This window comes from Plectropomus leopardus, chromosome 11 (assembly GCF_026936395.1).
Source record: "Plectropomus leopardus strain MGB_pleo_1.0 chromosome 11, ASM2693639v1, whole genome shotgun sequence".
Classification (NCBI taxonomy): Eukaryota; Metazoa; Chordata; class Actinopteri; order Perciformes; family Serranidae; genus Plectropomus; species Plectropomus leopardus.
The window spans coordinates 30,605,405-30,628,641 of NC_142186.1; the positions used below are offsets into that span (position 1 = coordinate 30,605,405).

Here is a 23,237-nt window from a genome sequence, read left to right on the forward strand (position 1 = left end):
AATTGTCCAATTGTATAATTGTCATAGCATAGTGTGTGAAAAAAAGTCATGTTATAGTTTGTGGGACAAAAAGTCACAGTATAGTGTGAAAAAAGTCATACTGTTGTTGATCAAAAAGATGTCATAGTATAATACATTAAAAAATGTCAAAGGGTAGTATGTCAAAAAATGTCATAGAAAAGAACTGCCATCCTATAGTATGTCAAAATACATCATAGTGTGTCAAAGAAACATAACAGTAAAGTGAGACAAACCAAATAACAGTATACTATATAGAAAAAGAGGCATATATGTAGTGTAATTTGTCAAAAAAGTAAAGGCATAACATGAGATAAAAAAGTCATAGTATACTATGTGAAAACATTTCAATGAAAAGCATGCCATAAAAAATGTCATTCTATAGTTTGTCAAAAAAGTGATAGTATGTCATGCCATCAAATATGTCATAGTTTAATATGTTGACCACATAGTACGAAAAGGTTGTAGTATAGTACCCTTAAATATAGCATGAAAAAGTAATAGTATAGTATATCGTCAGATAACATAAATATTTATAGTGCGACGTCCAAAATAGTGTGAAAGAGATACGGTATAATATGTTGTTTAAAATAGCATGAAAAAGTCATAGTATAGTATGATGTCCAAAATTGCACAAATACATCGTAGTATAGCATGTTGTCCAAAATGGCCCAAAATTACACAAAAACGTTATAATATAGCATGTCCTCGAAAACGGCCCATAAATCTCATAGTATAGTATGTTGTCCAAAATGGCCTAAAATTGCACAAAAACGTCATAGGATAGTTTGTAGTCCAAAATCACACAAAAAAATCAAAGTTTGGTATGTCTTCCAAAATTGCCCAAAATCACACAAAAACGCCATAGTATAGTATGTCGTCCAAAATTGCCCCAAATTGCAAAAAACATCATAGTATAATATGTTGTTCAAAAAGGCCCAAAATCACACAAAAATGGCCCATAAATGTCATAGTATATTAAGTTGTCTAAAATTGCACAAAAATGTCGTAGTATGGTATGTCTTCCAAAACTACCCAAAATCACATAAAAACATCATAGTATAGTTTGTAGTCCAAAATCACATAAAAACGTCATAGTATAGTATGTCGTCCAAAATTGCCCAAAAGTGCTAAAAAACATCATAGTATAATATGTTGTACAAAAGCGCACAAAATGTCCTCGAAAATGGCCCATAAATGTCATAGTATAGTATGTTGTCCAAAATGGCCTAAAATTGCACAAAAATGCCATAGGATAGTTTGTAGTCCAAAATCGCACAAAAAAATCAAAGTTTGGTATGTCTTCCAAAATTGCCCAAAATCACACAAAAACGCCATAGTATAGTATGTTGTCCAAAATTGCCCCAAATTGCAAAAAACATCATAGTATAATATGTTGTTCAAAAAGGCCCAAAATCACACAAAAATGGCCCATAAATGTCATAGTATATTAAGTTGTCTAAAATTGCACAAAAACGTTGTAGTATGGTATGTCTTCCAAAACTACCCAAAATCACATAAAAACATCATAGTATAGTTTGTAGTCCAAAATCACATAAAAACGTCATAGTATAATATGTCGTCCAAAATTGCCCAAAGGTGCTAAAAAACATCATAGTATAATATGTTGTACAAAAGCGCACAAAATGTCCTCGAAAATGGCCCGTAAATGTCATAGTATAGTATGTTGTCCAAAATGGCCTAAAATTGCACAAAACGTCATAGGATAGTTTGTAGTCCAAAATCACACAAAAAAATCAAAGTTTGGTATGTCTTCCAAAATTGCCCAAAATCACACAAAAACACCATAGTATAGTATGTCGTCCAAAATTGCCCAAAAGTGCTAAAAAACATCATAGTATAATATGTTGTACAAAAGCGCACAAAATGTCCTCGAAAATGGCCCATAAATGTCATAGTATAGTATGTCGTCCAAAATGGCCCAAAATTGCACATAAACGGCACAGTATAGTTTATAGTCCAAAATCGCATAAAAAAGGTCATAGTATGGTATGTCTTCCAAAACTGCCCAAAATCACACAAAAATGTCATAGTATAGTATGTCGTCCAAAATTGCCCAAAATTGCAAAAAAAAAAACCAACCCATTATATTAATCATAATATAATGTCCAAAAGGGCCCAAAATTGCACAAAAATGTCATAGTATAGTTTGTTGTCCAAAATCGCATAAAAAAAGTCATAGTATGGTATGTCTTTCAAAATTCCCCAAAATCACACAAAAACGTCATAGTATAGTATGTTGTACAAAAGCGCACAAAAATGTCATAGTATAGTATGTCCTCGAAAATGGCCCATGAATGTCATAATATAGTATGTCGTCCAAAATTGCCCAAAATCACACAAAAACGTCATAGTGAAGTTTGTAGTCCAAAATTGCATAAAAAAAGTCATAGTATAGTATGTCGTCCAAAATTGCCCGAAATTGCAAAAAAAACATCATAGTATAATATGCTGACCAAAAGGGCCCATATCGTACAAAAACATCATCGTATAGTTTGTCTTTACAAGCTATAATAATTTTATAATAATTTTAATACAATACTACGTCATTTTCAGCCATTTCTTCAACATGCTATATTATGATGTTTTGGCCATTTTTGCAACATTCTATGTCTCTGCATGCTATTTTATACTGTTTTCAGCTGTTTTTGGCCATGTCATATTATGACATTTCTCGCAAAATTATAATTGGTATTTTCTGTAATTTTTCCAAATGCTATATTTTGTTTTCGGCTGTTTTTGCAACATTCTATGCAATGGCCTGTCTACACACGCTATTTTATGCCATTTTCAGCTGTTTAACGGCCATGTCATATTTTGACATTTTTCACCATACTATAGTATGGCATTTTCTGTGGTTTTTTCAACATGCTATATTTTGATGTTTTTGGCCGTTTGTTCACTATTCTGTACTATGACGTGCCTCAACACATTTTTCGCCAGACTACAATATGGCATATTTGGTCATGCTATAGTTTGACATTCAGAATCCTAACCCTATGTCAGAAATGTTTTTGATTACAACAGAAGGACAATACCACAAATGCGTTAAAATTTTCTTTATTATTCAATGGTGTGGGAACCTTCCCTGTTGGGTCAAACAGCTCAATGTTCTGGAGTAGATGTGTGCACTATGTGGTTTCAGTGTGAGGACGGGCAGATTTTCGAGCGTAAAACCTCCTGGATGCGGCCCTCCATGCCTCCCTCTGCAGCGACTGAGACTCTTCAGGTAGCTCCATTATCAGCGTCCTACTTGTGTGATCCGCAAAGGAGATGGATGGTGAATTCCTGGAGTCTGTAATGTGAGGGAAGGGACCCGAGTGTGAGGGGAAGAGGCCCGAACGTGAAGGGTTTGCCTGTTGGCGGGCTATTTTTCGGGCATAGTATCGCCTGGAAGCTGCTCTCCAGGCTGCCCTCTTCAGTCTCTGAGCCTCCTCTGTCAGCTCAGACATCGGCACACCCTTTTTCTTATTCCTGTGGAGATAGAGAAAGGATCGCAAAGGTAAGTATTTAAAATTTGTCGTCAAAAACATGACCAAAAAGTCATACTATTGCCTTCTAAAATATATATAATATTTTTTCAACATGCTAGATGTTGATTTTTTGGCTGACATGCTATACTATGACCTTTCACGACAAGTTATTCTATGTCCTTTTCGGCCATTTTTGAGGCATACTTTACGATGGCTTTTTCGGTCATTTTTTCGACATGCTATATTATGCTGTTATTGGCTGTTTTTGCAACATCCTTTGCTGTGGTGTGCCTCACCATGCTATTTCACGTGGTTTAATATGGTTTTCAGCTGTTTTTTTGACGGGTCACATTTTGACATTTTTGCCAGACTATAGCCTTGGTTCTTTGGTCAATTTTTCAACATGCTATAATATGCTTTTTCTTACAGTTTTTGCAACATCCTTTGCTGTGACGTGTCTTAGCATGCTATTTTAAGTGGTTTAATGTAGTTTTCAGCAGTTTTTTTGACATGTCACATTTTGGCATTTTTGCCATACTATAGCCTTGCTTCTTCGGTCAATTTTTCAACATGCTATAACATGCTGTTTTTTGCAATTCTTGCAACATCCTTTGCAATGGTGTGTCTTAGCATGCTATTTTAAGTGGTTTAATGTAGTTTTCAGCAGTTTTTTTGACAGGTCACATTTTGACATTTTTGCCATACTATAGCCTTGGTTCTTTGGTCAATTTTTCAACATGCTAAAATATGCTTTTTCTTGCAGTTTTTGCAACATCCTTTGCTGTGACATGTATTAGCATGCTATTTTAAGTGGTTTAATGTGGTTTTCAGCAGTTTTTTTGACAGGTCACATTTTGACATTTTTGCCATACTATAGCCTTGGTTCTTTGGTCAATTTTTCAACATGCTAAAATATGCTTTTTCTTGCAGTTTTTGCAACATCCTTTGCTGTGACGTGTATTAGCATGCTATTTTAAGTGATTTAATGTAGTTTTCAGCAGTTTTTTTGACAGGTCACATTTTGACATTTTTGCCATACTATAGCCTTGGTTCTTTGGTCAATTTTTCAACATGCTAAAATATGCTTTTCCTTGCAGTTTTTGCAACATCCTTTGCTGTGATGTGTATTAGCATGCTATTTTACGTGGTTTAATGTGGTTTTCAGCAGTTTTTTTGACAGGTCACATTTTGACATTTTTGCCATACTATAGCCTTGCTTCTTTGGTCAATTTTTCAACATGCTAAAATATGCTTTTTCTTGCAGTTTTTGCAACATCCTTTGCTGTGACATGTATTAGCATGCTATTTTACGTGGTTTAATGTGGTTTTCAGCTGTTTTTTTGACAGGTCACATTTTGACATTTTTGCCATACTATAGCCTTGCTTCTTCGGTCAATTTTTCAACATGCTATAACATGCTGTTTTTTGCAATTCTTGCAACATCCTTTGCAATGGTGTGTCTTAGCATGCTATTTTAAGTGGTTTAATGTAGTTTTCAGCAGTTTTTTTGACAGGTCACATTTTGACATTTTTGCCATACTATAGCCTTGGTTCTTTGGTCAATTTTTCAACATGCTAAAATATGCTTTTTCTTGCAGTTTTTGCAACATCCTTTGCTGTGACGTGTATTAGCATGCTATTTTAAGTGGTTTAATGTGGTTTTCAGCAGTTTTTTTGACAGGTCACATTTTGACATTTTTGCCATACTATAGCCTTGCTTCTTCGGTCAATTTTTCAACATGCTATAACATGCTGTTTTTTGCAATTCTTGCAACATCCTTTGCAATGGTGTGTCTTAGCATGCTATTTTAAGTGGTTTAATGTAGTTTTCAGCTGTTTTTTGACAGGTCACATTTTGACATTTTTGCCATACTATAGCCTTGGTTCTTTGGTCAATTTTTCAACATGCTAAAATATGCTTTTTCTTGCAGTTTTTGCAACATCCTTTGCTGTGACGTGTATTAGCATGCTATTTTAAGTGGTTTAATGTGGTTTTCAGCAGTTTTTTTGACAGGTCACATTTTGACATTTTTGCCATACTATAGCCTTGGTTCTTTGGTCAATTTTTCAACATGCTAAAATATGCTTTTTCTTGCAGTTTTTGCAACATCCTTTGCTGTGACGTGTATTAGCATGCTATTTTAAGTGGTTTAATGTGGTTTTCAGCAGTTTTTTTGACAGGTCACATTTTGACATTTTTGCCATACTATAGCCTTGGTTCTTTGGTCAATTTTTCAACATGCTAAAATATGCTTTTCCTTGCAGTTTTTGCAACATCCTTTGCTGTGATGTGTATTAGCATGCTATTTTAAGTGGTTTAATGTGGTTTTCAGCTATTTTTTTGACAGGTCACATTTTGGCATTTTTGCCATACTATAGCCTTGCTTCTTTGGACAATTTTTCAACATGCTAAAATATGCTTTTTCTTGCAGTTTTTGCAACATCCTTTGCCGTGACGTGTCTTAGGATGCTATTTTAAGTGGTTTAATGTGGTTTTCAGCAGTTTTTTTGACAGGTCACATTTTGACATTTTTGCCATACTATAGCCTTGGTTCTTCGGTCAATTTTTCAACATGCTATAACATGCTGTTTTTTGCAGTTCTTGCAACATCCTTTGCAATGGTGTGTCTTAGCATGCTATTTTAAGTGGTTTAATGTAGTTTTCAGCAGTTTTTTTGACAGGTCACATTTTGACATTTTTGCCATACTATAGCCTTGGTTCTTTGGTCAATTTTTCAACATGCTAAAATATGCTTTTCCTTGCAGTTTTTGCAACATCCTTTGCTGTGACGTGTATTAGCATGCTATTTTAAGTGGTTTAATGTGGTTTTCAGCTATTTTTTTGACAGGTCACATTTTGGCATTTTTGCCATACTATAGCCTTGGTTCTTCGGTCAATTTTTCAACATGCTAAAATATGCTTTTCCTTGCAGTTTTTGCAACATCCTTTGCTGTGATGTGTATTAGCATGCTATTTTAAGTGGTTTAATGTGGTTTTCAGCTATTTTTTTGACAGGTCACATTTTGGCATTTTTGCCATACTATAGCCTTGGTTCTTTGGATAATTTTTCAACATGCTATAATATGCTGTTTTTTGCAGTTTTTGCAACATCCTTTGCTGTGACGTGTATTAGCATGCTATTTTAAGTGGTTTAATGTGGTTTTCAGCAGTTTTTTTGACAGGTCACATTTTGACATTTTTGCCATACTATAACCTTGGTTCTTCAGTCAATTTTTCAACATGCTATAACATGCTGTTTTTTGCAATTCTTGCAACATCCTTTGCAATGGTGTGTCTTAGCATGCTATTTTAAGTGGTTTAATGTAGTTTTCAGCAGTTTTTTTGACAGGTCACATTTTGGCATTTTTGCCATACTATAGCCTTGATTCTTTGGTCAATTTTTCAACATGCTATAATATGCTTTTTCTTGCAGTTTTTGCAACATCCTTTGTTGTGACGTGTATTAGCATGCTATTTTAAGTGGTTTAATGTGGTTTTCAGCAGTTTTTTTGACAGGTCACATTTTGGCATTTTTGCCATACTATAGCCTTGGTTCTTTGGTCAATTTGTCAACATGCTAAAATATGCTTTTCCTTGCAGTTTTTGCAACATCCTTTGCTGTGATGTGTATTAGCATGCTATTTTAAGTGGTTTAATGTGGTTTTCAGCTATTTTTTTGACAGGTCACATTTTGGCATTTTTGCCATACTATAGCCTTGGTTCTTTGGTCAATTTTTCAACATGCTAAAATATGCTTTTTCTTGCAGTTTTTGCAACATCCTTTGCTGTGATGTGTATTAGCATGCTATTTTAAGTGGTTTAATGTGGTTTTCAGCTATTTTTTTGACAGGTCACATTTTGACATTTTTGCCATACTATAGCCTTGGTTCTTTGGTCAATTTTTCAACATGCTATAACATGCTGTTTTTTGCAGTTCTTGCAACATCCTTTGCAATGGTGTGTCTTAGCATGCTATTTTAAGTGGTTTAATTTGGTTTTCAGCAGTTTTTTTTGACAGGTCACATTTTGGCATTTTTGCCATACTATAGCCTTGCTTCTTTGGTCAATTTTTCAACATGCTATAACATGCTGTTTTTTGCAATTCTTGCAACATCCTTTGCAATGGTGTGTCTTAGCATGCTATTTTAAGTGGTTTAATGTAGTTTTCAGCAGTTTTTTTGACAGGTCACATTTTGACATTTTTGCCATACTATAGCCTTGGTTCTTTGGTCAATTTTTCAACATGCTAAAATATGCTTTTTCTTGCAGTTTTTGCAACATCCTTTGCTGTGACGTGTATTAGCATGCTATTTTAAGTGGTTTAATGTGGTTTTCAGCAGTTTTTTTGACAGGTCACATTTTGGCATTTTTGCCATACTATAGCCTTGGTTCTTTGGTCAATTTTTCAACATGCTAAAATATGCTTTTTCTTGCAGTTTTTGCAACATCCTTTGCTGTGATGTGTATTAGCATGCTATTTTAAGTGGTTTAATGTGGTTTTCAGCTATTTTTTTGACAGGTCACATTTTGACATTTTTGCCTTGCTTCTTCGGTCAATTTTTCAACATGCTATAACATGCTGTTTTTTGCAATTCTTGCAACATCCTTTGCTGTGACGTGTATTAGCATGCTATTTTAAGTGGTTTAATGTGGTTTTCAGCAGTTTTTTTGACAGGTCACATTTTGACATTTTTGCCATACTATAGCCTTGGTTCTTTGGTCAATTTTTCAACATGCTAAAATATGCTTTTTCTTGCAGTTTTTGCAACATCCTTTGCTGTGATGTGTATTAGCATGCTATTTTAAGTGGTTTAATGTGGTTTTCAGCTATTTTTTTGACAGGTCACATTTTGGCATTTTTGCCATACTATAGCCTTGGTTCTTCAGTCAATTTTTCAACATGCTATAACATGCTGTTTTTTGCAATTCTTGCAACATCCTTTGCAATGGTGTGTCTTAGCATGCTATTTTAAGTGGTTTAATGTAGTTTTCAGCAGTTTTTTTGACAGGTCACATTTTGGCATTTTTGCCATACTATAGCCTTGGTTCTTTGGTCAATTTTTCAACATGCTAAAATATGCTTTTTCTTGCAGTTTTTGCAACATCCTTTGCTACAGCGTGTCTTAGCATGCTATTTTAAGTGGTTTAATGTGGTTTTCAGCAGTTTTTTTGACAGGTCACATTTTGACATTTTTGCCATACTATAGCTTTGGTTCTTTGGTCAATTTTTCAACATGCTAAAATATGCTTTTTCTTGCAGTTTTTGCAACATCCTTTGCTGTGACGTGTATTAGCATGCTATTTTAAGTGGTTTAATGTAGTTTTCAGCAGTTTTTTTGACAGGTCACATTTTGGCATTTTTGCCATACTATAGCCTTGGTTCTTCGGTCAATTTTTCAACATGCTATAACATGCTGTTTTTTGCAGTTCTTGCAACATCCTTTGCAATGGTGTGTCTTAGCATGCTATTTTAAGTGGTTTAATGTAGTTTTCAGCAGTTTTTTTGACAGGTCACATTTTGACATTTTTGCCATACTATAGCCTTGGTTCTTTGGTCAATTTTTCAACATGCTAAAATATGCTTTTTCTTGCAGTTTTTGCAACATCCTTTGCTACAGCGTGTCTTAGCATGCTATTTTAAGTGGTTTAATGTGGTTTTCAGCAGTTTTTTTGACAGGTCACATTTTGACATTTTTGCCATACTATAGCCTTGGTTCTTTGGTCAATTTTTCAACATGCTAAAATATGCTTTTTCTTGCAGTTTTTGCAACATCCTTTGCTGTGATGTGTATTAGCATGCTATTTTAAGTGGTTTAATGTAGTTTTCAGCAGTTTTTTGACAGGTCACATTTTGGCATTTTTGCCATACTATAGCCTTGGTTCTTTGGTCAATTTTTCAACATGCTAAAATATGCTTTTTCTTGCAGTTTTTGCAACATCCTTTGCTGTGACGTGTATTAGCATGCTATTTTAAGTGGTTTAATGTAGTTTTCAGCAGTTTTTTTGACAGGTCACATTTTGGCATTTTTGCCATACTATAGCCTTGGTTCTTTGGTCAATTTTTCAACATGCTAAAATATGCTTTTTCTTGCAGTTTTTGCAACATCCTTTGCTATGGCGTGTCTCAGCATGCTATTTTAAGTGGTTTAATGTGGTTTTCAGCAGTTTTTTTGACAGGTCACATTTTGACATTTTTGCCATACTATAGCCTTGCTTCTTTGGTCAATTTTTCAACATGCTATAACATGCTGTTTTTTGCAGTTCTTGCAACATCCTTTGCAATGGTGTGTCTTAGCATGCTATTTTAAGTGGTTTAATGTAGTTTTCAGCAGTTTTTTTGACAGGTCACATTTTGACATTTTTGCCATACTATAGCCTTGGTTCTTTGGTCAATTTTTCAACATGCTAAAATATGCTTTTTCTTGCAGTTTTTGCAACATCCTTTGCAATGGTGTGTCTTAGCATGCTATTTTAAGTGGTTTAATGTGGTTTTCAGCAGTTTTTTTGACAGGTCACATTTTGACATTTTTGCCATACTATAGCCTTGGTTCTTTGGTCAATTTTTCAACATGCTATAATATGCTTTTTCTTGCAGTTTTGCAACATCCTTTGCTGTGGTGTGTCTTAGCATGCTATTTTAAGTGGTTTAATGTGGTTTTCAGCAGTTTTTTGACAGGTCACATTTTGACATTTTTGCCATACTATAGCCTTGGTTCTTTGGTCAATTTTTCAACATGCTAAAATATGCTTTTTCTTGCAGTTTTGCAACATCCTTTGCTGTGGCGTGTCTTAGCATGCTATTTTAAGTGGTTTAATGTAGTTTTCAGCAGTTTTTTGACAGGTCACATTTTGGCATTTTTGCCATACTATAGCCTTGGTTCTTTGGTCAATTTTTCAACATGCTAAAATATGCTTTTCCTTGCAGTTTTTGCAACATCCTTTGCTGTGATGTGTATTAGCATGCTATTTTAAGTGGTTTAATGTGGTTTTCAGCAGTTTTTTTGACAGGTCACATTTTGACATTTTTGCCATACTATAGCCTTGGTTCTTTGGTCAATTTTTCAACATGCTAAAATATGCTTTTTCTTGCAGTTTTTGCAACATCCTTTGCTGTGACGTGTCTTAGCATGCTATTTTAAGTGGTTTAATGTGGTTTTCAGCAGTTTTTTTTGACAGGTCACATTTTGGCATTTTTGCCATACTATAGCCTTGCTTCTTTGGTCAATTTTTCAACATGCTATAACATGCTGTTTTTTGCAGTTCTTGCAACATCCTTTGCAATGGTGTGTCTTAGCATGCTATTTTAAGTGGTTTAATGTAGTTTTCAGCAGTTTTTTTGACAGGTCACATTTTGACATTTTTGCCATACTATAGCCTTGGTTCTTTGGTCAATTTTTCAACATGCTAAAATATGCTTTTTCTTACAGTTTTTGCAACATCCTTTGCTATAGCGTGTCTTAGCATGCTATTTTAAGTGGTTTAATGTGGTTTTCAGCAGTTTTTTTGACAGGTCACATTTTGACATTTTTGCCATACTATAGCCTTGGTTCTTTGGTCAATTTTTCAACATGCTAAAATATGCTTTTTCTTGCAGTTTTTGCAACATCCTTTGCTGTGATGTGTATTAGCATGCTATTTTACGTGGTTTAATGTGGTTTTCAGCAGTTTTTTTGACAGGTCACATTTTGACATTTTTGCCATACTATAGCCTTGCTTCTTTGGTCAATTTTTCAACATGCTATAACATGCTGTTTTTTGCAATTCTTGCAACATCCTTTGCAATGGTGTGTCTTAGCATGCTATTTTAAGTGGTTTAATGTAGTTTTCAGCAGTTTTTTTGACAGGTCACATTTTGGCATTTTTGCCATACTATAGCCTTGGTTCTTTGGTCAATTTTTCAACATGCTAAAATATGCTTTTTCTTGCAGTTTTTGCAACATCCTTTGCTACAGCGTGTCTTAGCATGCTATTTTAAGTGGTTTAATGTGGTTTTCAGCAGTTTTTTTGACAGGTCACATTTTGACATTTTTGCCATACTATAGCCTTGCTTCTTTGGTCAATTTTTCAACATGCTATAATATGCTTTTTCTTGCAGTTTTTGCAACATCCTTTGTTGTGACGTGTATTAGCATGCTATTTTACGTGGTTTAATGTGGTTTTCAGCTGTTTTTTTGACAGGTCACATTTTGGCATTTTTGCCATACTATAGCCTTGGTTCTTCGGTCAATTTTTCAACATGCTATAACATGCCGTTTTTTGCAGTTCTTTCAACATCCTTTGCTATGGTGTGTCTTAGCATGCTATTTTAAGTGGTTTAATGTAGTTTTCAGCAGTTTTTTTGACAGGTCACATTTTGACATTTTTGCCATACTATAGCCTTGGTTCTTTGGTCAATTTTCAACATGCTAAAATATGCTTTTTCTTGCAGTTTTTGCAACATCCTTTGCTGTGATGTGTATTAGCATGCTATTTTAAGTGGTTTAATGTGGTTTTCAGCTATTTTTTTGACAGGTCACATTTTGGCATTTTTGCCATACTATAGCCTTGGTTCTTCAGTCAATTTTTCAACATGCTATAACATGCTGTTTTTTGCAGTTCTTGCAACATCCTTTGCAATGGTGTGTCTTAGCATGCTATTTTAAGTGGTTTAATGTGGTTTTCAGCTATTTTTTTGACAGGTCACATTTTGGCATTTTTGCCATACTATAGCCTTGGTTCTTTGGTCAATTTTTCAACATGCTAAAATATGCTTTTTCTTGCAGTTTTTGCAACATCCTTTGCTGTGACGTGTCTTAGCATGCTATTTTAAGTGGTTTAATGTGGTTTTCAGCAGTTTTTTGACAGGTCACATTTTGGCATTTTGCCATACTATAGCCTTGGTTATTTGGTCAATTTTTCAACATGCTAAAATATGCTTTTCCTTGCAGTTTTTGCAACATCCTTTGCTGTGATGTGTATTAGCATGCTATTTTAAGTGGTTTAATGTGGTTTTCAGCTATTTTTTTGACAGGTCACATTTTGGCATTTTTGCCATACTATAGCCTTGGTTCTTTGGTCAATTTTTCAACATGCTATAACATGCTGTTTTTTGCAGTTCTTGCAACATCCTTTGCAATGGTGTGTCTTAGCATGCTATTTTAAGTGGTTTAATGTAGTTTTCAGCAGTTTTTTTGACAGGTCACATTTTGACATTTTGCCATACTATAGCCTTGGTTCTTTGGTCAATTTTTCAACATGCTAAATATATGCTTTTTTTGCAGTTTTGCAACATCCTTTGCTACATGCGTGTCTTAGCATGCTATTTCGTGGTTTAATGTGGTTTCAGCAGTTTTTTGACAGGTCACATGTTGACATTTTGCCATACATAGCCTTGCTTCTTTGGTCAATTTTCAACATGCTATAATATGCTTTTCTTGCAGTTTTTGCAACATCTTTGTTATGGCGATGTATTTGCATGCTATTTCTGATGGTTTAATGTGGTTGCAACAGTTTTTGACAGGTCATTTGACATTTTGCCACTTTATAGCCTTGGTTCTTTGGTCAATTTTCAACATGCTAAAATATGCTTTTTCTTGCAGTTTTGCAACATCCTTTGCCTACAGCGTGTCTTAGCATGTACTTTTTTAAAGTGGTTTAATGTAGTTTTCATGATTTTTTGACAGGTCACATTTGGCATTTTGCATTTTTGCCATACTATAGCGGTTCTTGGTCAATTTTTCAACATGCTAAAATATACTTTTTCTTGCAGTTTTTACAGCATCGCCCTTTGCTACAAGCAGCGTCTTAGCATGCTATTTCACGATGGTTTAATGTGGTTTTCAGCTGTTTTTGAAGCAGGTCACATTTTGACTTTTTGCTTATGCACTAGCCTTGGTTCTTTGGTCAATTTTCAACATGCTATAACATACTGTTTTTGCAATTCTTGCAACATCCTTTGCTATGATGTGTATTAGCATGTATTTTACGATGGTTTAATGTGGTTTCAGCAGTTTTTGACTGATCATTTGACTTATTTTTACCATACTATAGCCTTGCTTTTTGGTTAATTTTCAACGTACTAAAATATGCTTTTTCTTGCAGTTTTACAACATCCTTTACTGTGACATGTATTAGCATGCTATTTTGCGATGGTTGTGGTTTTCAGTTTTTGACTGGTCACATTTTGACATTTTTGCCATACTATAGCCTTGCTTCTTGGGTCAATTTTCAGCTTGGCACTATAACATGCTGTTTTTGCAATTCTTGCAACATCTTTGCAATGGTGTGTCTTAGCATGCTATTTAAGTGGTTTAATGTAGTTTTCAAGCATATTTTTTATTAGGTCACATTTGTATTTTGCCATACTATAGCCTTGATTTATTTGGTCAGATTTTTCAACATGCTAAAATATGCTTTTCCCTTACAGTTTTGCAACACATCCTTTGCTGTGATGTGTATTAGCATGCTATTTTAAGTAGTTTAATGTGGTTTTCAGCTATTTTTTTGACAGGTCACATTTGGCATTTTGCTTGCTGCCTTCTTAGTCAATTTTCAACATTAACATGCTGTTTTTTGCAATTCTTACAACATCCTTTTAATGGTGTGTCTTAGCATGCTATTTAAGTGGTTTAATGTGGTTTTCAACCAGTTTTTTGACAGGTCACATTTTGGCATTTTTGCCATACTATATACCAGTTCTTTGGTCAGTACCAGCATGCTAAAATATGCTTTTCCTTGCAGTTTTGCAACATCCTTTGCTGTGACGTGTATTAGCATGCTATTTTAAGTGGTTTAATGTGGTTTTCAGCTATTTTTTTGACAAGTCACATTTTGACATTTTCATGACCGAAGAACCAAGGCTATAGTATGACAAAATAATCAAAATAAACTCTAAAAGATGTGCAAACTGAAAAAGCATATTATATGTTAACAAAAATGTCAAAAACTGCTGAAAACATTACAAGGATGTTACAAAACAAAACAACATTATAGCATGTTGAAAAGTGACGAGAACCAAGGTATAGTATGCTTGAAAAAGCATGTTCAAAAAGACCTGTTAAAGGATGTTGCAAATGCAAAACGTGATAGCATGTTGGAAAATGACCGAAAGCTGAGGCTATAATGGCAAAAATCGAAACAAAAACGGCTGAAAAAGGATGTTGCAAGTGAAAGAGCAGCATGTTATGTTGAAAAATCAAAGGATGTTGCAAGAAAAAAAAAAAAAAAAAAAAAAAAAAAAAAAAAAAAAAAAAAAAAAAAAAAAAAAAAAAAAAAAAAAAAAAAAAAAAAAAAAAAAAAAAAAAAAAAAAAAAAAAAAAAAAAAAAAAAAAAAAAAAAAAAAAAAAAAAAAAAAAAAAAAAAAAAAAAAAAAAAAAAAAAAAAAAAAAAAAAAAAAAAAAAAAAAAAAAAAAAAAAAAAAAAAAAAAAAAAAAAAAAAAAAAAAAAAAAAAAAAAAAAAAAAAAAAAAAAAAAAAAAAAAAAAAAAAAAAAAAAAAAAAAAAAAAAAAAAAAAAAAAAAAAAAAAAAAAAAAAAAAAAAAAGGTAAGTTTAAAAACCTGTCAAACTGCTAAAAAGCATATAATACATCTGGCAGATGTTTATAAAAACTACGAAAAATGCTGAAAAAAGCATGTTGACCAGCGGAGCTGTAGTCGAAACAAAAGAGCTATAGTATGGCAAAATGTCAAATGACCTGTCAAAAAGCTGCTGAAAACTGTAAACCATGCTAGGCTGTAAGGATGTTGAAATTTCTGCATGTATAGCATGTTGAAGTGACAGTGGGCTTATAATGTAAATATGACCTGTCAAAAATGGCTGAAGCCACATTTAAACTACTTAAAAAAGCATGCTAATAAACGTCACAGCAACATGTTGAAACACCTCAGGATGTTCAAAAACATGCCATGTTGAAATTGACCATAGCAGGATGTGAAACTTTCTGAAAGCAGCATGTTGGCATGTGAAATGACCAGAGCAAACATGTAAAATGAGCCTGTGAAACCACATTAAACAAAATAGCATGCTAAAACACAAAGAGATGTACAGAACTGCAAAACATGTTATAGCATGTTGAAAAAGCCAGCCATTGCATGCAAAATGACCTGTCAAAAACTGAAAAACACATTAAGCAAAAAGCATCTAATAACGTCACAGCAAGGATGCAAACTGAAGCGCATCGATATGGCATGTTGAAAAATTGAACGACAGACTGAAAAAGGATGTTGCAAAACTGCAAGAAAGAAAGCATGTTATAGCATGTTGAAAAAACCAAAAAGCATGCTGTGGGCGTGCAGCAAGACAAAACTTTGAAAGCTATGGCAAAAATTTTCTGAAATGTGCAAGAACTGCAAAAACATGTTATAGCATGAAAAATTGACATATATGTCAAAATGAACCTGTCAAACACTGAAATACGTAAAACTCTTATGCTATACGTTTTGACAAGGGATGTTGCCAACTACGGAAAAAAGCGCGTCGCAGTCAACCGAAAAGTAAGGATGTTGAAAGCCGTGTTATGGCATGTTGAGTTGGCCGGAAGGACAAAGTCACGTGCAAAATTGCAAAACATGATATAACATCAAAGCTGGCTGAAATAGTATGTCAAATGTGACCTGTGAAGCAGCTGAAACGTGCTTGTGCGTCTGGCAAGGATGTTGCAAAGCAGCATATTGCTGTGACCAGCACAAGGCTTGTAGCAGAAAATAACAAGGATGAAAAAACTACAAAGCGGCATGTTATGGCATGTTGAAACCAAAGGCTGTAATAAAGGATGTTGCAACGACAGAAAAGCATGTTTTAGCATGTTGAAAGAATGACCAAAAACAAAATTAAGAGATGTTGCAAGAACACAAAAAGCAACATGTTATAGCATGTTGAAACCTGAAAAAGAATGTTGCAGAACTCTAAAAATAACATGTTATAACATATTGAAAAATTGACCAAAAAAACAAAGACTATGGTAACAAAATACTACAATGACCTGTCAAAAAAATAACTGAAAACCGATAACTGCAAAAACGTGCTAATGCCGTCACAGCAAAGTTGCGAACTACGAAAAACATAATATAACATATTGAAAAATTGACGAAAACAACAAACTATAGTATGGCTGAAATATAATGTAAATGTCGAAATGTGACCTATCAAAAACAGCTGAAAATACGATAACCACGTGAAATAGCATGCTAATACCGTCAAAAAAAAGGGTGTTGCAAAACTGCAAGAAAAAAGCTATTATAGCATGTTGAAAAATTGACCCAAAGAACCAGGCTATAGTATGGCAAAATGTCAAAATATGACCATCAAAAAACTGCACAAGCTTCATTAAACCACTTAAAATAGCATGCTAAGACACCATAGCAAAGGATGTTGAAGAACGCAAAAAGCGGCGTATAGCATGTTGAAAAATTGGCCGAAGACAAGGCTATAGTATGGCAAAAATGCCAAAATGTGACCTGTCAAAAAATAACTGAAAACCACATTAAACTTCACTTAAAAAGCATGCTAATGACGTCACAGCAAAGGATGTTGCGGCTGCAAGAAAAAGCGTAATATAGCATGTTGAAAAATTGACCGAAGAACCAAGGCTATAGTATGGCAAAAATCAAAATGTGATATCAAAAAAACTGCTGAAAACCATTAAACCATAAAATAGCATACTGATGTATCATATAGGGATCTTGCCAAAACTGCAAGAAAAAAGCATATACCATGTTGAAAAATTGAGAGAACCAGGCTAATTATAGCAAAAAGTAATAAATGTGACCTGTCAAAAAACGGCTAAATACATTAAACCATGTAAAATAGCATGCTAAGACACACCATTGCAAAATGTTGCAGAACACAAAAAACAGCATGTTATAGCATATTGAAAATTATTAAAACAAAGGCTATAGTATGGCAAAAATGTCAAAATGTGACCTGTCAAAAAACAGCTAAGCCATTAAACCACGTAAAATAGCATGCTAATACCGTCACAACAAAGATGTTATAAAAACTGAAAAGCATATTATAGCATGTTGAAAAAATTGACCAAAAAGAAGCAAAGGCTACATAGTATAGCAAAATGTCAAAATGTGACTATATCAAAAAACAGCTAAAACCACAATAAACCACGTAAAATAGCATGTAATACACGTCACAGCAAAGGATGTTGCAAAACTGCAAGAAAAAGCATATTTTAGCATGTTGAAAATTGACCGAAGAACCAAAATATAGTATGCTTAAAAATGCCAAAATGTGATATCAAAAAGCTAAAACCACATTAAACCGTAAAAATAGCATGCTAATACCGTCACAACGAGGGATGTTGCAAAACTGAAAAGCATACTATAGCATGTTGAAAATTAAAGCCAAGATGCAGGCTATAGTATGGCAAAAATGTCAAAATGTGACCTGCCAAAAACTGCTGAAACTACATTAAACCATAAAATAACGTACTAAGACACACCATTGCAAGAATGTTGCAAAGAACACCAAAAACTTCATGTTATAATGTTGAAAAAGGTGACCGAAGAACCAAAGGCGCATTATGGCAAAAATGCCAAATACTTATTCCTGTCAAAATAGCTGAAAAGCGACATTAAACTATAAAAAGCATGCTAATACGTCACAGCAAAGGAGTGTTGCAAAACTGCAAGAAAAAAAGCATATTTTGGCATAATGAAAAAGTCAATGAGACAAGGCTATGGTATGGCAAAATGCCAAATGTGACCTGAAAATAACCAGAAACCACGTTAAACTGCCAAAAAGCGTGCTATTACGTCACAACAAGGATGTTGCAAAACTGCAGAAAAAGCATATTTTGGCATGTCGAAAAATTGACCCGAAACAACGAGGCTATAGTGAAGCAAGGCTGGTAGCAAAAATGTCAAATGTGAGCCACATCAAAACAGCTGAAAACCACATTAAACCGCCAAAAAGCATGCTAATACCGTCACAGCAAGGATGTTGCAAAACTGCAAGAAAAAGCATATTTTGGCATGTCGAAGAATTATTAAGGCCAGGCTATAGTAGCAAAAATGCCAGAAATGAAGCCTGTCAAAAAAATGCTTCAAAACCACATTAAACTCGCAAAAAAGCATGCTAATACACGTCACAGCAAAGGATGTTGCAAAAACTGCAAGAAAAAGCATATTATAGCATGTTGAAAAATTGACCAAAGAAGCAAGGCTATAGTATGGCAAAAATGTCAAAATGTGACCTGTCAAAAAAACTGCTGAAAACCACATTAAACCACTTAAAATAGCATGCTAATACACATCACAGCAAAGGATGTTGCAAGAACTGCAAAAAACGGCATGTTATAGCATGTTGAAAAATTGACCAAAGAAGCAAGGCTATAGTATGGCAAAAATGTCAAAATGTGACCTGTCAAAAAAACAGCTGAAAACCACATTAAACCATGTAAAATAGCATGCTAAGACACACCATTGCAAAGAATGTTGCAAGAACTGCAAAAAACAGCATGTTATAGCATATTGAAAAATTGACCAAAGAAGCAAGGCTATAGTATGGCAAAAATGCCAAAATGTGACCTATCAAAAAAACTGCTGAAAACCACATTAAACCACGTAAAATAGCATGCTAAGACACGCTGTAGCAAAGGATGTTGCAAAAACTGCAAGAAAAAGCATATTTTAGCATGTTGAAAAATTGACCAAAGAACCAAGGCTATAGTATGGCAAAAATGTCAAAATGTGACCTGTCAAAAAAACTGCTGAAAACTACATTAAACTACTTAAAATAGCATGCTAATACACGTCACAGCAAAGGATGTTGCAAAAACTGCAAAAAACAGCATGTTATAGCATGTTGAAAAATTGACCAAAGAACCAAGGCTATAGTATGGCAAAAATGTCAAAATGTGACCTGTCAAAAAAATAGCTGAAAACCACATTAAACTACTTAAAAAAGCATGCGAATACACGTCACAGCAAAGGATGTTGCAAAAACTGCAAGAAAAAGCATATTATAGCATGTTGAAAAATTGACCAAAGAAGCAAGGCTATAGTATGGCAAAAATGTCAAAATGTGACCTGTCAAAAAAACTGCTGAAAACTACATTAAACTACTTAAAATAGCATGCTAATACACGTCACAGCAAAGGATGTTGCAAAAACTGCAAAAAACAGCATGTCATAGCATGTTGAAAAATTTACCGAAAAAGCAAGGCTATAGTATGGCAAAAATGTCAAAATGTGACCTGCCAAATAAAAAGCTGAAAACCACATTAAACCACATAAAATAGCATGCTAAGACACACCATTGCAAAGGATGTTGCAAAAACTACAAAAAACAGCATGTTATAGCATGTTGAAAAATTGACCGAAGAACCAAGGCTATAGTATGGCAAAAATGTCAAAATGTGACCTGTCAAAAAAATAGCTGAAAACCACATTAAACTACTTAAAATAGCATGCTAATACACGTCACAGCAAAGGATGTTGCAAAAACTGCAAAAAACAGCATGTTATAGCATGTTGAAAAATTGACCGAAAAAGCAAGGCTATAGTATGGCAAAAATGCCAAAATGTGACCTGTCAAAAAAACTGCTGAAAACCACATTAAACCACGTAAAATAGCATGCTAAGACACGCTGTAGCAAAGGATGTTGCAAAAACTGCAAAAAACAGCATGTTATAGCATGTTGAAAAACTGACAGAAGAACCAAGGCTATAGTATGGCAAAAATGTCAAAATGTGACCTGTCAAAAAAACTGCTGAAAACTACATTAAACCACTTAAAATAGCATGCTAAGACACACCATTGCAAAGGATGTTGCAAGAACTGCAAAAAACAGCATGTTATAGCATGTTGAAAAATTGACCAAAGAAGCAAGGCTATAGTATGGCAAAAATGCCAAAATGTGACCTATCAAAAAAACTGCTGAAAACCACATTAAACCACGTAAAATAGCATGCTAAGACACGCTGTAGCAAAGGATGTTGCAAAAACTTCAAGAAAAAGCATATTTTAGAATGTTGAAAAGTTGACCGAAGAACCAAGGCTATAGTATGGCAAAAATGCCAAAATGTGACCTGTCAAAAAAATAGCTGAAAACCACATTAAACTACTTAAAAAAGCATGCTAATACACGTCACAGCAAAGGATGTTGCAAAAACTGCAAGAAAAAGCATATTATAGCATGTTGAAAAATTGACCAAAGAAGCAAGGCTATAGTATGGCAAAAATGTCAAAATGTGACCTGTCAAAAAAACTGCTGAAAACTACATTAAACGACTTAAAATAGCATGCTAATACACGTCACAGCAAAGGATGTTGCAAAAACTACAAAAAACAGCATGTTATAGCATGTTGAAAAATTTACCGAAAAAGCAAGGCTATAGTATGGCAAAAATGTCAAAATGTGACCTGCCAAATAAAAAGCTGAAAACCACATTAAACCACATAAAATAGCATGCTAAGACACACCATTGCAAAGGATGTTGCAAAAACTACAAAAAACAGCATGTTATAGCATGTTGAAAAATTGACCGAAGAACCAAGGCTATAGTATGGCAAAAATGTCAAAATGTGACCTGTCAAAAAAATAGCTGAAAACCACATTAAACTACTTAAAATAGCATGCTAAGACACGTCACAGCAAAGGATGTTGCAAAAATTCCAAAAAGAGCATGTTATAGCATGTTGAAAAATTGACCGAAAAAGCAAGGCTATAGTATGGCAAAAATGTCAAAATGTGACCTGCCAAATAAAAAGCTGAAAACCACATTAAACCACATAAAATAGCATGCTAAGACACACCATTGCAAAGGATGTTGCAAAAACTGCAAAAAACAGCATGTTATAGCATGTTGAAAAACTGGCAGAAGAACCAAGGCTATAGTATGGCAAAAATGTCAAAATGTGACCTGTCAAAAAAATAGCTGAAAACCACATTAAACTACTTAAAAAAGCATGCTAATACACGTCACAGCAAAGGATGTTGCAAAAACTGCAAGAAAAAGCATATTATAGCATGTTGAAAAATTGACCAAAGAACCAAGGCTATAGTATGGCAAAAATGTCAAAATGTGACCTGTCAAAAAAACTGCTGAAAACTACATTAAACCACTTAAAATAGCATGCTAAGACACACCATTGTAAAGGATGTTGCAAGAACTGCAAAAAACAGCATGTTATAGCATGTTGAAAAATTGACCGAAGAACCAAGGCTATAGTATGGCAAAAATGCCAAAATGTGACCTGTCAAAAAAATAGCTGAAAACCACATTAAACTACTTTAAAAAGCATGCTAATACACGTCACAGCAAAGGATGTTGCAAAAACTGCAAGAAAAAGCATATTATAGCATGTTGAAAAATTGACCAAAGAACCAAGGCTATAGTATGGCAAAAATGTCAAAATGTGACCTGTCAAAAAAACTGCTGAAAACCACATTAAACCACTTAAAATAGCATGCTAAGACACGCTGTAGCAAAGGATGTTGCAAAAACTGCAAGAAAAAGCATATTTTAGCATGTTGAAAAATTGACCAAAGAACCAAGGCTATAGTATGGCAAAAATGTCAAAATGTGACCTGTCAAAAAAACAGCTGAAAACCACATTAAACCACGTAAAATAGCATGCTAATACACGTCACAGCAAAGGATGTTGCAAAAACTGCAAGAAAAAGCATATTTTAGCATGTTGAAAAATTGACCAAAGAACCAAGGCTATAATATGGTAAAAATGTCAAAATGTGACCTGTCAAAAAACTGACCTGTCAAAAAAACAGCTGAAAACCACATTAAACTACTTTAAAAAGCATGCTTAGCCACACCATTGCAAAGGATGTTGCAAAAACTGCAAAAAACAGCATATTATAGCATGTTGAAAATTGACCGAAAAAGGCTATAGTATGGCAAAAATGTCAAACTGTTACCTGACAAAAAAACAGCTGAAAACCACAATAAACTACTTAAAAAAAACATGCTAATTCACGTCACAGCAAAGGATGTTGCAAAAACTGCAAGAAAAAGCATATTATAGCATGTTGAAAAATTGACCGAAAAAGCAAGGCTATAGTATGGCAAAAATGTCAAAATGTGACCTGTCAAAAAAACTGCTGAAAACCACATTAAACCACTTAAAATAGCATGCTAAGACACACCATTGCAAAGGATGTTGAAAGAACTGCAAAAAACGGCATGTTATAGCATGTTGAAAAATTGACCGAAGAACCAAGGCTATAGTATGGCAAAAATGCCAAAATGTGACCTGTCAAAAAAATAGCTGAAAACCACATTAAACTACTTAAAAAAGCATGCTAATACACGTCACAGCAAAGGATGTTGCAAAAACTGCAAGAAAAAGCATATTATAGCATGTTGAAAAATTGACCGAAAAAGCAAGGCTATAGTATGGCAAAAATGTCAAAATGTGACCTGAAAAAAACAGCTGAAAACCACATTAAACCACATAAAATAGCATGCTAAGACACACCATTGTAAAGGATGTTGCAAGAACTGCAAAAAACAGCATGTTATAGCATGTTGAAAAATTGACCGAAGAAGCAAGGCTATAGTATGGCAAAAATGTCAAAATGTGACCTGTGAAAAAAATAGCTGAAAACCACATTAAACTACTTAAAAAAGCATGCTAATACACGTCACAGCAAAGGATGTTGCAAAAACTGCAAGAAAAAGCATATTATAGCATGTTGAAAAATTGACCAAAGAACCAAGGCTATAGTATGGCAAAAATGTCAAAATGTGACCTGTCAAAAAAACTGCTGAAAACTA

The 23,237-nt window shown here is 34.1% G+C and overlaps 1 protein-coding gene across 1 annotated transcript in view; it reads right to left on the reverse strand.

The window, feature by feature from the left end:
- Positions 1-3,083: 3,083 nt before the first annotated feature.
- The window catches only part of LOC121946199 (uncharacterized), a 38,442-nt gene continuing 18,288 nt past the window's right edge, over positions 3,084-23,237 (reverse strand). The window contains exon 4 of the mRNA XM_088084606.1: positions 3,084-3,513. Within this exon, the coding sequence (XP_087940732.1) occupies positions 3,171-3,513 (343 nt within the window). The 3' untranslated portion in view covers positions 3,084-3,170. The remainder of the gene's footprint in view (positions 3,514-23,237) is intronic.